The 15144-nt window shown below is 41.2% G+C and overlaps 1 protein-coding gene across 5 annotated transcripts in view; it reads right to left on the bottom strand.

The window, feature by feature from the left end:
• The window catches only part of DROSHA (drosha ribonuclease III), a 3547421-nt gene that overhangs the window by 518525 nt on the left and 3013752 nt on the right, over positions 1-15144 (bottom strand). For all 5 annotated transcript variants that reach the window (XM_044065333.1, XM_044065331.1, XM_044065329.1 and 2 more), the window contains exon 28: positions 13599-13740. In XM_044065333.1, the coding sequence (XP_043921268.1) occupies positions 13599-13740 (142 nt within the window). The remainder of the gene's footprint in view (positions 1-13598; positions 13741-15144) is intronic.

Raw genomic sequence — 15144 nt, forward strand, 5'->3', positions numbered from 1 at the left:
ACCCCCTCTACTTAAATATATCAACTCCGAGATCGTACTACAGTGCCGAAAACGGCAAAGTAATGGACGCGGTCAAGCGAATTCTTTCCCAGGGAAATAATTTGCTTAAAAACCGTTTCGCTATTTTGCCTTTTCATTCTTTTACGTTTGATCAAGATGCACTCAACAAAATGGCATATGCAATCACGTAATAGGAACCCTATTATACATATACATATATATATATATATATATGTGTGTATATATATATATATGTATATGTATATATATATTATATGTATATGTATATATATATATATATATATATATATATATATATATATCTGTATAGACACACACAAATATATGCTATCACCAATGGAAGGAGAAACAAAATGAAGCAAGGAAATCCTGAGGGGAGTAAAATATCCACCAGGTCTGCAAGGAGTCTTTGGAAGGGGGAAGGAGGGAGAGTTCGTAAGAATGAATGGCCAGATGGACAACAAACATGGAAAGTTATGGTGAGTACATAACTTCTTTATGTTATGTTGTCCTATCTCACCTTCTTACAATGATGGGACAGCGTCCCTAGCATCTTTTCCCTGGGTGGCTCATGAGAGTACACCTTTAAGCACAGTGGACCCAAAGGAAACCCTGTCCCTGGAGGCCAAATCCACTTTGTAATGCGTGACAAATGTATGAGGAGTAGCCCAGGTAGCTGTGGCACAAGTATTATCCATAAGAATAAAGGCCTGAAAGGCAGAAGACGTAGCCAGTGCTCTAGTGGAATGAGCCCTAAACTTAAATGGTAAATCTCTGTTATTTGAGGTATAGATGAATGTAATGCAGTTTGAGAGCCAATTGGAAAGAGCAGTTTTTGAAACTGAGCTACCCTTTTTTGCATCTGAAAAGGACACGAACAACTGGTCAGATTTTCTAAAATCTTTTGTCCTATGCAAAGAGAATCTGAGTTGTCTGTCCATGTCCAGTTGATGTAATTTGTATTCTGCCTTTTTGCTGTGATTAGGAAAAAACACTGGAAGGTCAATAGACTGATTTATGTTAGGTGAAGAAGACATTTTAGGTAAAAAGGATGGATTAGTTTGCAAGGATACCCTGTCCTTATGAAACATCAAATATGGCGGTTTGATAGATAGGGCTTGCAACTCTGATACTCTTCTAGCAGATGTTATAGCAACCAGAAAAATGGTTTTCCAGGAAAGGAACTTGAGGTCTGAGGAGGTGGAGGGCTCAAAAGGTGGTAACATTAGGTCAGATAGAACAAAATTTAATCTCAAGCAGGAAGGGGTTCCTTAAAGGAAGGTCTTAACAAGGAGGCATCTTTCAAGAAGGCTCTACACAACCTGTGTGACATTAAGTTCAAGGTGGGATCACCAATGTGGAAATTTGAGATTGCAGCGAGTTGTACTCTGATAGTTGCTGCAGCTGAACCTTGTTGGAAGAGTTCTGCCAAAAATTCCAAAACAGAGTGAATAGGCGCAGAAAAAGGGTCAATGTTCCTGTTTTGAGCCCAGAGGGAAAACCTTTTCCATTTACTAGAATACAGTTTTCTAGTGGAAGCTTTATGAGAGGACATCAAGATATGTTTAACTGTTGCAGTGAAATTCTGAAGCCTGACTATTATTGGGAAGTGGAGCAGCCAAGCTGTCAAGTTGAGGGTGTAGAGAGAGGGATGCAGATGACCTGACACATGTGTCAGCAGGTCTGGAACTGGGTCCAGAGTCCAACGCTTCTCCTGAGGATGAGGCCAAAGGAAGGGGAACCAAACTTGACGAGGCCAGTAAGGAGCAAGGAGAATCATCCTGCTTCCCAAGGACTGTGCTTCCTGAATGACTCTGGGTATGAGAGGAAATGGAGGAAAGGCATATAGAAGTCCCGAGGGCCAATCGTGAGCAAGTGCGTCTCTCGGTGTCTCTCCCGAAGGGGGGATTAGGGTAAAGTAGTTGCTGCACTTGGCATTCATGGGAGTGGCAAAAAATCGCAGCAAGGCAGACACCATGTTCGAAAAATCCTTTCCGCTACCTTCTGATTGAGAGACCACTCATGAGGCATTAAAATTGCCCTGCTCAGCTTGTCTGCTATCATGCTGGACTTTCCCGGAATGTACATTGCTATTAGAAAGTGCTGGGAAGAAACTGCCCATTGCCAAACTCTCAGGGCCTTGCAACAAAGAGGGCAAGATCTGGTCCCCCCCCTGCTTGTTTATGTACCAAACCACAGACATACTGTCTGACTGTATCGCAATTGCCCCTAGAGGGAGAGAGTCATGAAGTGCTTGCAACACAAGAAGCACTGCTCTCATCTCTAGGACATTTATATGCAAGTGAGCCTCGTGTTCTTGCCATATACCTTGGATTGTTCTGACCAGATAATGCCCCCCCATCCTATCTGGGAAGCGTCCGTGGTTACTGTAGCTAAGGGTTATTATGGAACAAAGGGCCTCCCTATGGTCACATGGCTGGAGTGTATCCACCATCTTAAGTCATTTTTGCATGATTCCGTTATCCTGATAAGATGAGACACAGGAAGCTCTTGAAGCGACCACTGGGAGAACAACAGCCACTGAAGGATCCTCGTGCATTCTGGAAAGGGAAACCAGTGTTACTGTGGAAGCCATTGTCCCTAATAATCTTAGAACTAGCTTTGTTTTCACCTTGGCCTTGGGAAGAAGATGAAGTACCTTTTGCCTGGGTGCTGAAACTCTGTCTGTTGGAAGATGACAGACGTGGTGTCTAGATCTGCGGCTATAAATGTAATATGCTGACAGGGCAACAAGGCAGATTTTTGAAAGTTGACTGTAATACCCAACTGAGCGCAAATTTCCAAAGTCAGATCCCTGGCTTCTTGGAGTAGATGTTTGGTGGTGGCAGATAGGAGCCAGTCGTCTAGATAGGGAAACACTCGGAATCCTAGACACCTCAGGTGAGCCGTGACTACTGCCATGCATTTGGTGAACACTCTGGGGGCTGTAGTGAGACCAAAGGGACAAGCTCAGAACTGATAATGACTGGCTCCCAGCCAGAAGTGCACGTACCTTCTTGATGCCCTGTCCATTTTTATGTGGTAGTAAGCATCTTGAAGGTCTATTGCGCACATCCAATAGTCTTTCCCTAAAAAGGGAAGTACAGACTGCAGTATGACCATTCAGAACTTTGACTTCTTGACAGATTCGTTTAATTTGCTTATGTCTAATATGGGTCTCCAGTCCCCTGTTCTTTTTGACATCAAAAAGAATCTTGAGTAAGTCCCGAATCCTATTTGGTCTGTGGGGACGTCTTGGGTGACTCTTTTGTGCAGCAACTTTTGAATCTCTATAGTTGCTTGTTCCCTTAGATTAGATTGGGTGGAACATCTGGGATTGTTCTGGTCTGTGGAACAGGATCGGAATATCCTCTGGATATTATTCTTAGTACCCATTTGCCTCTTGTGATAGTTTGCCAGGCTTCTGGGTATACAGATAAATGCCCCCGACTGCCTCCAGAGCAGAGCAGTGCGGCCTCCTTTCAGGAGCGCTGATAAGGGCTTCTGCAAAAGGAATCACAGTCACCCTGGCTCTGCAGGCCTCCTCTGCCTCTAGGGTGGTGTCTATCGTTGTTACCTCCCCCTCTGCCCCTGGGTAAGGAATCACCCTGTACATCCTAGAAAACTCTCTGGGATCTTTTTGAACCACATTTTCCCACTCTTCTGACCTTTAGGATAAGGTCTTGAAGGTACAGAAAAATTTACTCCAATGGCAGAGTTTTTCCTTCCTGCTCGCATCGGGTGAGTGTCTTTTACTTTGGGTCCAAAGAGTGAGGAACCGTTAAAAGGGGCATTAGTAAAAGTAGACTTAAAGGGCTTCGCAAAATTGCACAAGCCCATCCAGGAGTGTCTCCTAAGGGAAACTCCGGAACCCGCTGCCCTGCTCGTTCCATCAGCTGCGTACGAGATCAGCTTCATGGAGGAGTTGACAACAGAATTTAAGGTGGATAGCTGGGAGGAGACCTTTTCATTCAACCCTGCAGCCAATGTACCTTGTAAAGTATCTCCTAGTTCTTTCAGGAGATCTCTCTGTAGTCTTGTGAAATGAGTGAGATAGTTCAGTGAATGAAGAGTAAATGTCGCTGATGAAAAGACATGCTTCCCATATCTGTCCATCACTCAAGTGTCTTTATTGGGAGGATGAACAGATGAGGATGTCTCTGAAAGTTCCTTCTTGGTGGCTGCTGCCACCACCATAGCATCTACAGGTACCCCCTTAGTGAGGAAATCCTTTCCAGGGGGAGCTGATAAGAACTTGTTTGGCCTCCTAGGGACTGGTTCCATTGTGTCAGGTGACTCCCAGGCCTTTCGATTGACCAAGTCCATTAGCTCATCGAAAGGCGGAGACACCCAGGAGGCTGAAGGTTGAGATCCAAAAGTCTTCAGGTACACTGACTCCTCATCAGAAGGGGTGGTGGCCTGACAGCCGCCTCTCTGCTTCAGGAACTCTAGAATATCTGCAAATAAGATATCAGAGGACGACCGTGGGGGCCCTTCTGACTCCTCGAGGTCAGTGGCTGAAGTGACGGAATCATCTGTGGAGTCTACGTGCTTCCTCTTGCAAGTTCTCTTCCGAGGCTGCACCTCAGAAGGGTATTCCAGGGAGGCCTCGGAGGAGAGGGATTCACCCAATGGGGGATCCTGAGACTCTGGATCTCTGCTGTCCTGTGGAACGGGTGGTGCCGAGACAGTAGCTGGTGCCTTAGGTGGACGAGTGCTGGTATCCTTATGTGGAGCTGTAAGGGGAGACAGCACACTCCTCATAAGCTGAAAGGCGGATCTCATTGACTCTGAAGATTCGCTCAGCTCCGAGGAGACAGAGGAAGCCACTGGAACCAACGAGATTAGACCTGAGGCCGATGTAGGAGCCCAGCTAACCCAGGCCAACGCTCCAAGGGATAGGCTCGGCACCGAAGACGATTGGGCCCGAGAATCTCCCTCGGGACCGACCAGGGAACCCCGGCTCCCAAGACTCTCTGGACGGTGCAGAGAGTGTCAGAGCAGAAGTCAGCTCCGTGATCACCGAAGGGGGTCTCGGAATCGACGGATCCACAGTAAGTGGTACCAAACACTCCAGCTCCGAAGATCCAGCTTGGCTCAGAGGAGGAACAACAGTGGGTACAACTGGTACAGTAGGCTTCGGAACCAAATGGGTCAGAGCCAAAAATATTTTGGTTAGCGCCAGTGACTTCATGAGTCTACACACCTCCCACTCCACATCATTGTCAGATAAACTCTTGGTGGACCTGGAGGATAGGGGTGGAGAATGAGACCTGTGCAAAATGGGAGATCTCAGTGTAGGGGAAACTGGTGAAATATCCGTGCACTGGCTCCGAGAAGAGGTATCTTGCAGCTCCGAACACTTTGGAGCCGAATAACCAGGCTTGTCAATCAATATAACCTCTAACGGCTCTGAGGACTGTGGAACTGAAAAGGTAGTAGCCTTAGAAATTTTTGATAACTTGACTGGAGGCTCCGACTGAACCAATGCAGCAGGTGATTGTCTCTTTTGAGGTCTGTCCTTTTAAAAGAAGGAGAAGAGGAAGAAGAACTGTGTATAGCTTCCTCAAAAGTTGGCTTTAAAAGCCCCTTAAGGATCAGTTTGTTTCTCCTTTCTTGTAAAACCCTGGCACTGAAGGAATGACAGAATGTACAATCCTCTTGTAAATGAATAGCTCCAAGGCAATACACACATATGACATGACAGCCAGTGATAGACATTTTATGTGAACTCTTCTGGCATTTTTTGAAGCTCAAAAGCTTATGTTCCCTCTCCTTTGGGTCTTTGGACATGATAATGACAAAAACCACGATAATAACAACAAGAAATTACTAAACTACTATATAAAGTTAACTACAGGAGAACACTGAGGGGACAGATAAACAGGGGAAGAAAATAGGGCCTCTAAGTAAAAAGGCCCTAAATTCCAGAAAACAACACACCCATTACAAGCCCTCTAACTAAAACGGGCGAAAAGCTCTCTAACTTAAACGAGCTGCTATTAATCTATACGACAAGACACAACAACAACCACTACAAGGGATACAGCAAGGCCTATGAAAACGACGGCGTAAAGCAGCACCAAACGGAATAATAGCTAAAACAATCTGGATATACTAGCTATGTCCAAACTACAATACAAGAAAAACATCCACTATAATATAAAAAAAAAGATTAAAGGTTCTAATAAGGTAATAAGTAGAAAAAATGTTCACAACTTAGCCACGGCCAAGAAGAGAGCATCAACCTTCTAAAGCAGCAAACGAGATCTGGGGAGTTACACCACTGCATTATGGGATACCTAATTGCCACGAGCCAAGTTTGAGTCTTTCAGTTGTGTATTCGACCGAGTCAGAGCCGAGGATCAGCTCCGAACCCATCAGTGTAAGAATGGAGGTGAGCTAGGACAACATAACATCATTACTTAGGAATGAACTGAAGCCGGCACTGGGGGGGGGGGGCATCCAACCATTCTGTAGGGTATGGGAAACATGATTCCTTTATACAGGTTGAAGGGTGCCATACAGCAAAGTGTCTTGTTAAGGTACTCGGCTTCTGGTGGATGGCAGGACTTCTCTCATATGTAAGGTAAGCGTAAGTGTAATCTTCAAGCACATGAGTGAGCAGTGTTTTCCCTGGTTAAAGATCAAGTGGCTAGGATATGATAGGCATTCCAAGTTAAGGCAGGGAATCCTATGCAAGTCAGTACTCCTATGGTGGTCCTACTTGGTGAAGGACACTGATGGGGATGGTGAAAAAAATTCTTCTCTGTGTCCCCCATTTATACGTTATTGAAACATTCAATAGCACAGCTCTCTGAATCAGTTTGAGATTGGTGGAAGGTTATGGGGTCTTTCTTTTTTTCCCCAATCCCGAAAGTATGGGTCCTTTATAAACCATTAAGTTCTTTATCATCAATGATTTGCATGGAGGTTGTTATACTTTTTCTTCTGGACACCACACAATGTAGCCTTCTTCTATCCTGACTTCAATGAACAATGCTGGAGGTATGAAGTGGGAGTACAACCATCAATATCTGGACCCAAACTTTCAGAAAATTTACAGTCCTGAATGTATGCTAGGAAGCAGTACCTGAAGTCTGTTATGCTGTGTGAGTACAGTTCAAGGTTGGGAATGGCCAACAGGTTGTTTGGGGACCGTGTCCCCAATGAGGCCCTGAGGTCTCCGGTATGCCTTTTCTGGTGGCTTTAAATTGTAACCAAAAGGAGTACCACCAAAAGGTGAAAGCATGTAGCACACACAGGCTGGTCAAAATGGTTGAAATTTCTTAGGCAAAATTATGTTTAGGAAATCATCACTTCTCCTCACAAGCATTTCTCCCATAAACTCTGTTCGGCTGCATACAAGGCTAAGTAGTGAAGTTTTTGATGAAGTTGTGGGAGAATCAGTAGCCTGGAAATAGGACAATGCCTAACACTCTCTTCTGTGTGAAGAAGTTATAAATTTGGATTAGTACCTGGACTTTTGTTACCTGTTGTATACAACTGTCATGCCTGAATGGTGTGTTTACTTCATCCTGTTTTCATGATTTCTTACCCAAACCCTTCTTTATATCTGGGTTTAACAAAATAAAAAAAAAAATCAAAAGAGGAAGAACACATTCCACTCTTGCAATGAATGCATAAATTCATATTGTTTTAATTTACTTCAAGTGTCAAATGATTTTTTAGTGTTTAGCAAACATTAAGCTACTTATGGACTTCTATAATGGTCTACATTCGCAATTTAAATGAAAAGTTGAGGACGAACCATAACATTAATTATATAAAGTTATTTACCCATTTAATTACACTTCTTGCTGTGTGATTGATAAACTGTAGATTGGCATGCGCAAGGTTTTCAGTGGTACCATCCACCACAGCTGCAAACTTTGTGGTATTAAGAATAAACTGTCAGTGCATAGAGCACTGAGTATGCTCCAAAACCAGGAAAAAGAGAGGCTTGTTAGGCACCTTTCTGATATCAGAAATGTGCTTAATAAGCTTTATGTTTAAGCTCTAGACCTACCCTAGATCATAACAATGGCACCTACTTGCCATCACAGAACAAGAGTAGAAGATTAAACAGCTTTAAAATCTGTTAAGTACTTCAGTCTGTCACACTTGTAAACAAGTGTGGTACAGCAAAAAGCCTAACAGCTTTTAAAGCCATTAATTTTACAGGGGAACATTTTGCTTTTGCCTGTGTGTGTGGCAGCACTAAGCATTTACAGCTTTCAAAGTTGTAAGACTCTTAGCACTCCTACACTTTTTTCCCTGCATCTCACCGCATATGTAGGAAATAAATGCACTAAAAAAAATACAATTAGGTCTCTCCAATCATAACTCTCATTACGTATTTTTAACGTGAATGTTAGGATCCAACTCTAGAGCTACACTTTGCTCTTTTCTTGAGATGAACTTCTTGACAGCCATGTCTCAAACACAAACTAAGCTGCTTATGATCGGAAACCCAATCATATTCCTGTATGTTAACAGTAAGTTACTTAAAATACTATAGAGTATCCAGAAGTATAGTGAAGGTTTTTCCTTATCTGGACAGTACAAGGTTTTAGCTCTGGCAGTGATTGAACTGAACAGTTTATGAAAAAGACAAACAGGATAGGATCCAATGCAGAAACCTGGCACACACTTCCATGCAGACTACCTGGACCATTGCTTGTAATATCCACTCTATCGGTACAGGTCTATCCATGCAAAAAGCTGTTAAATCACATCAATGTCCATTCAATGACCCACAGCTCTGAAGCCCTGCGAGTAATAGCCTGTGGTCAACTGTTCTGAATGCTCTATTTAAGTCAATAAATATTGCAACTGTTAGTAGCCCTCCTTCTATCTTTGATAAACTGCATCTGTAATACTGCAAATGGCCTTTTGTCTGCTAAAACCTCTTCTGAATCCATGGTGAGCATGAGACAATATTCCAAATTTTAATGTAGCTCTGTGGCATAGACAGATAAAACCCTGACTAAGGCAGAGATAACTGAACTTCAAAGAGCGGTTCAGACACCTGTAGGATACGTCCACAAAAGATGGGAGTGAGCAGCTGCTGATGTCTATCCCATCTTGCAGGTAGGAAGGCAGTTCTAGACTGGTACAAGGATGAAACTTAGCAACAGCACTAAGTGATACCTACAGCATTTCCCGTTGGACTGTGTGGAAAGATTACTGCTGTCAATATTTGGTCCCAATGCAGTCAGTTCAGCAGCTATACAGTTTCTTGTGCTGGTTAAGCCATAAAGTATACTATTTTCAGGAATCTTTAGAGGTTTGCAGCTAATACTTGTTTCCGTCTTAATTTGACTTCACTTGTTTGGTAGCTAACCAGCAGATCTTTCTCTGGGAAATGGATTCCTTAGATCTTTCCCACTGCATCCAAGACTTAGCTTTTGTTAAGCACAGCCTTTAGTAAGGATGCAGTCCAGGGTAATGTATTGCGTTTAAGTTTATGCAGGCTTTCTGGAAAGTTTATTCAGTATGGATTTTAATATACTAAAAAAAGCTATAGCAAATCCTTCATATGTAAATATAACATTCTAGTCAAAGCTGCTAGTTCTGACTACATTTTGATATGCATTATCCAAATGATGTTTCTGGCAGTTATATAAATTGGCCTACTATTTGATCTTTTAATGAAGAAGCCTACACACTTCATGTAGAGGGTCCTTCCCTCTTTCAACTAATTAACTCCAAGGTCACATTACCTCTGGGTAAGAGAGAACAAACTTCAAACTTTCCATTTAATAAAAAGGGTCCAAGATTTCATCTATATCTGGAGTCAAGGACAAACTGTATCAAAGGATTTTATTTACTAGTGTCCATTTTCTTCACTCTTCTCCTCTCACTACTGTGTGCCCTTTATATTATGGTCTTTCACCTGGTGCATCATCCATTACCTTTTTACTGCAAGTCCCATCCTCTATACTTATATTTTCCACAATGCTAAATGTATTTAATGAAATAACTATTACTATCCACTTCTTACCATCGGTCACTGCTCTGCCATCGACTGATTTAATTATCAATTTGTTTACCGTTCTTATTTCCCTTCTTGTTACATTTAGTTTCCTCCACCTGTTCGGAACCTTCATTTCTACTTCCTGTTTGTCTCTTTTTATTGTGCAAAACTTGTCTTCTCCTCGGTTTATGACATTTCATTGTTTTTGTAATTGCCTGTATCCTCAAATTCCCTTTTTGAATCTACTCTCTTTAAGCATCCCATTCATTTCTTTTCTACCTTATTAATACCAATATTCTGATTCAGGCCTAAAAATTTGTGTATTTTTTATGGTTACTTCCTGCACTTCTCCCCTAATCTACTTCTTATTTTCATTGTAGCTCTCTCTAAGTCTTAATAAATTTCTCTCAGAGTTTAGCCTTTTGCACTCCTCAATACAGCCTGTACAGTTTTCTTGATTTTCTAATAAATGCTTTTCTTCTTTTGTCATTTGGTCTCTTATCAGTGATTTTAACCATTTCCTCCATGATTATGTGAATGTACATTCAGTCTGCACCCGCGGCAGTGGTGATGCGGTAGCGTTGTCGCCCCACAGTAAGACACTGTCTGGTTCGATTCTCAGCTAGAGCGTCTTCTGCGTGGAGACATGCGTGAATGGGTGTACCTTCGTTGAAGATTGTGCGTCAGGGCTGATAACTCGGCACGTAAAAATCAACTACCAATCATTAGCGAACCGGAGATCCGCTGTGGCGACCCCTAACCGGGAAAAGCCGAAAGACAACACACACACATTCAGTCTGCATCTGTACTTATGTCATCTAACTGCCCTTCCAGCTCTTCACCGTATCTGCATTTACTAGATACAGTTATCCATAAAAGCTGTGTCTGTTGAAATTGGCATCCTTTTAACTAACAAATCTATGTAACATTTCTGCTTCCAAAAAGAATCAGGAAAATATGTAAAGTACCCACATTCACCTTTTGGAGGTTCTGTCGATACACTCTCTTCTTTATAATCTTTTTTCTCTTTACATTAATCGTTTTATTCTCCATCAAACTTTCTGTGATTCCTATGCTTCAGTCTGATAACTTCAGTAAACTGTAATCTGCTAGCACTTATGCTGTTTTGCAATACCACACTCTAACTCTTGAGGAAACAAAACTACAGTAATAACTGTAGAGATGCCATTATTGATTATTTTACTTCGCATTTGCTAACAGGGAAATTTGGTTGGGAAGTTCCTCTAGATAATAAGAGCAAGTAATGCAACTCTAGTCAATACATGGGGCAGGTGGCTTGCTTAACAACAAGTAAAAGCAAATATTTCATAAAATAAAAACAGCAGCATTGGAGATAGTTAAATTAGGACAATAAAACGTAACAGACATGGCATAACTTTGCAACACAAATATGATTAACAGAATGTGTTGAAAAAAATAAACATAAATATGCGGTGTAAACCTTGACTTTAGATGACTGTCGCTGTTGAAGTGACACCCTGACCCCATGAGCAAAATGGGAAAAGGGGTTATGGATGGATTAGCCACACAACAAAAATAATTGCTGCAGTATGTTAGACATGATGGTATGACTGAAAATACTCAGTAATATTATTTGGAAAGTCATCAATCAGATAAACGCTGATAAGACAGAGATACACAGACACTGTAATGTAATTAGGTGATAACTCACAGGGGTGGGTTAATTAGACATTAGACTTCACTGATGCTAGCGTATTGGGTGATACCACAATTTCAAGTCCTACTTTGTAACAGATGCTGCTTAACCGAAGAAGAGAAAATTTTCTTGTCTTGGTATAGAGCATGTACTAAATGGCAGTTTATTCCACAGTTTCTGTAATGAGAACCTGGAGTCAGCATACTTGATGTGAGGTTTTGGGACAACAGAATACAGATTTTAGGAAGACGGTCTTCAAACACAGTATGAGCTAATGAAGGTCAAGTTATGAGACTACTAGTTTCTAATTAATGGTAATTTATGAAATGGTGATGATGACTGTATCTGGGCCAATATGGACAGTAATGAGATATGCAGCAGATATGTGTGTTTTGCAATCCTGCTCAGGTTTATGAAGAGGGAAGTAGACAGGATGGTGCAGTGGCTAACCTGGAACTCTCTGTTAAGAAAGTTTGGCTTTGTAAAGTCTTGTTAATTTTAGACTGGTTTTAGTGCTCACATTATCTACATGAATGTCAGATTTGGATGATCCATAATGTACCCAAGGAGCTTCACTGAAATAATCACCTCCATGATTGTTGAGTCAAGAGATTTAATGATTAATTTGGACCCATCAACAATTGAGGCAGGTGACAGAAAGGTGGTATATATGAATTAATCTACTAAATTTGCTAACTAATCTTCACTAAATGACTACCAAGCATAAACAGTAACTACTCTACTACCAAAGTTATATCTTTTCACTTGGCTCAATGGAACAGAGAACAGAAATGTGACTGTGATCCATGCAACCTGTGTTCAATTAGCAGCCCCTACACCAGAAGGGCAAAGCAGGTTGACGGGGAGAAGTCATGGGGTGTGGCCCACTTGCCTCTCTAGGGGAATTAGGATGGAGTGCACAATCAAGGGCACATTGGGACATGTGATTTCCTGGCAGAGTTTATGGAAACCACCACTCATGCTTCAAAAGGAGGGGCAGGGATGTCTCAGAGGAATCTCCCCTTGTGAAAGTGAAGAGGATGCCCTTTGCCACAAACTATTACCCAGCCTCTTGTCAAAACTTTGTTGAATGTGTGAAGGGGGTTTGGCAGCAAGTACAAACTTCTAATTACCCTTGATTACTGTCTAAAGGATTACCCCTTCCAGTCATCCCTCACTCAACAATGAGGAATAAATGGACTGGCTGGCCTGGAGAGGTGGTGTGGATTCAAAGACAGCAGAGTCAAAGAAAAAAAAAACAAGTTATCTTTTCATTAGCTTTTAGCAAGCCATGTCTAACCACATACAGCAAACATTTCACCCCAGCACTTCTTGTTCATACCCTTATTTTCATCACTGTTTATACTTACTAATGGTACCAACTAAATCTGTAGTACAAACCAACAATACAATGAGAACAACACTGATTAGACAGACAAATATGCAGTGACAATTAAACTAGCTCCACTACTGAGCATGGCATGATACTTTAATTACCATTTTGTGTACATTAAAAATAAAACACTTTAAAGTACAATGATAAGAGTTAAGCCTAAGGCATAACTCACACCTGTACAGCAAGCCAGCATACCCTGTCTCTCTGTTGCCGTTTTTTTGAAAATCCCTCAGCTAATGAATAAGCAGTAGTAAAAACTGCAACTAAGCATTAATACTGTACTGTTGAAAGGCAAGTCTTGAACTAACAAAGACTATAGACATAATTCCAGGGTTACTAGCATTCAAGCAATCACATACATGATTACTTGGTCACTCTGAGCCCAGGCAATCATTAATGAAAGGTATAAACATTTCTCAAATACCAACTATCAAGATGGAAAAACTTTAATTTCTCTCGTAAACTACTGATAGAGGCAAAAAAAAAAGTATTTTCATAAGCAGATAATCTGTGTCTAACCGTACATTCCAGAAGGTCAGCCAGCGTTTTGGTTCGAAGTGCTACAGGCCTCTTGGTTTTGTCATTAGTAATAGCATACTCCTGCATTCCAAGCTCTTCTGCTACTTTGGCTTGTGTTCGGTTATTTACCAGAGAACTTCTTAAGAGCTAGGGAAGCAAAATCATAACAATCATTTAATGTCTAGTTCAAGATTTTCCTTCTATCCTTATACAGTAAGATTAAAATGCATATGAAACAATGCCAAAATTCTACTGTTCATCTATTTTAACAATATAATTTTAAACCACAATTTGCAATGCACCTTGAAGATCATCTCCTAACACATAACTTGACACCAAACACTATTTCAATTTACTCACTCACAATGATAACTCAGTGACCCTCAAAAATACACTAAGTATATATACAAGAAATGGGTTAGCTACATAGGTATGTAACTGCAATGTACACACCCGTATTAGCAGCTCTGCAAAATAATATCTATAATGGCCAACTGTTGAGGTTTCTTCTGAAAAATCTCTAGCTCCTGCACTCAAGATTGTGTGTGCCGCCTCCTAGTGCATTTCATGACATCAAACAACAGGCTAGAAAGAGAACCTCATTTTCTTCCTCCCTAGTTCATCTTCCTTACAAGCAAAAGGCCAAGAATATAAAAGTATCCACTTGTCTTTCACAGACGTCAGTCTTGCTAACACTTGCTTGAACAGCCTATAGATAGAGGAAACACAGTAAGCAAACAATATAGAGGGGTCTTTTAACCACTCAACTGATACACTGAGCATGTTAATTGTTCAGGAACCAAGATCCAAGCAATCTTCACAAAGGAGGTGACATGACAAATACATGAGCTTGGCATAGTAACTGGAATGAAAACATTCTCAAAACAGGCAACAGGAGCATATAGCGGAGTGACTTCTGACAGCACTTGCAAGGGCAGTTGGCTGCCTGATGACAAAAGACAATGTAGTTAACAATCCATTCGGTTAGAATTGGCTGAACCACAGACAACACAACTCCATAAAGAGAAAAGGAAGTAACAACTGGTCTTCCTTCCTTATTGAATACATGGACCCTTTTTGGAAAGAAAACAATATGGAAATGCACCTTAAGGGTAACAAAGGTTATTTTTCCACTGGATTCTGCCTTTGGAAAGTAAATGGATGAGATCATAAATTTTCAGTCACCATCCCAGTAAGCCTTCCTCAAATCACAGAAACATTTTTGAGCTCCCCTAGATATCAGAAAAGTACACTGGGTCTGATCGTGCAAAAAAAAAAGCATACGCTCTACTATACAGAAAGAAGAGTGCTCCCCACCTTGCAAACATTTGAGATAATGAAGATTTCACTTAGCAAATCACTCCTTTTTTATCAGCTTTATTAAATCATTTTTTAAGCTGCAACATTATTTTACATATACTAACAGAAAAGAAAAACTTTTAGTAACAGTATCCATTGTTAGTTTTTCAGCATTTTATTCACTCTAACATTAAATAAACTGCTTAATTCATGCCTTCCCTTAAACCTAACTTCTCTTTCTCCTAATTCTAC

The sequence above is a fragment of the Protopterus annectens genome, chromosome 3.part0 (genome assembly GCF_019279795.1).
Source record: "Protopterus annectens isolate FY-2018-M chromosome 3.part0, PAN1.0, whole genome shotgun sequence".
Classification (NCBI taxonomy): domain Eukaryota; kingdom Metazoa; phylum Chordata; order Ceratodontiformes; family Protopteridae; genus Protopterus; species Protopterus annectens.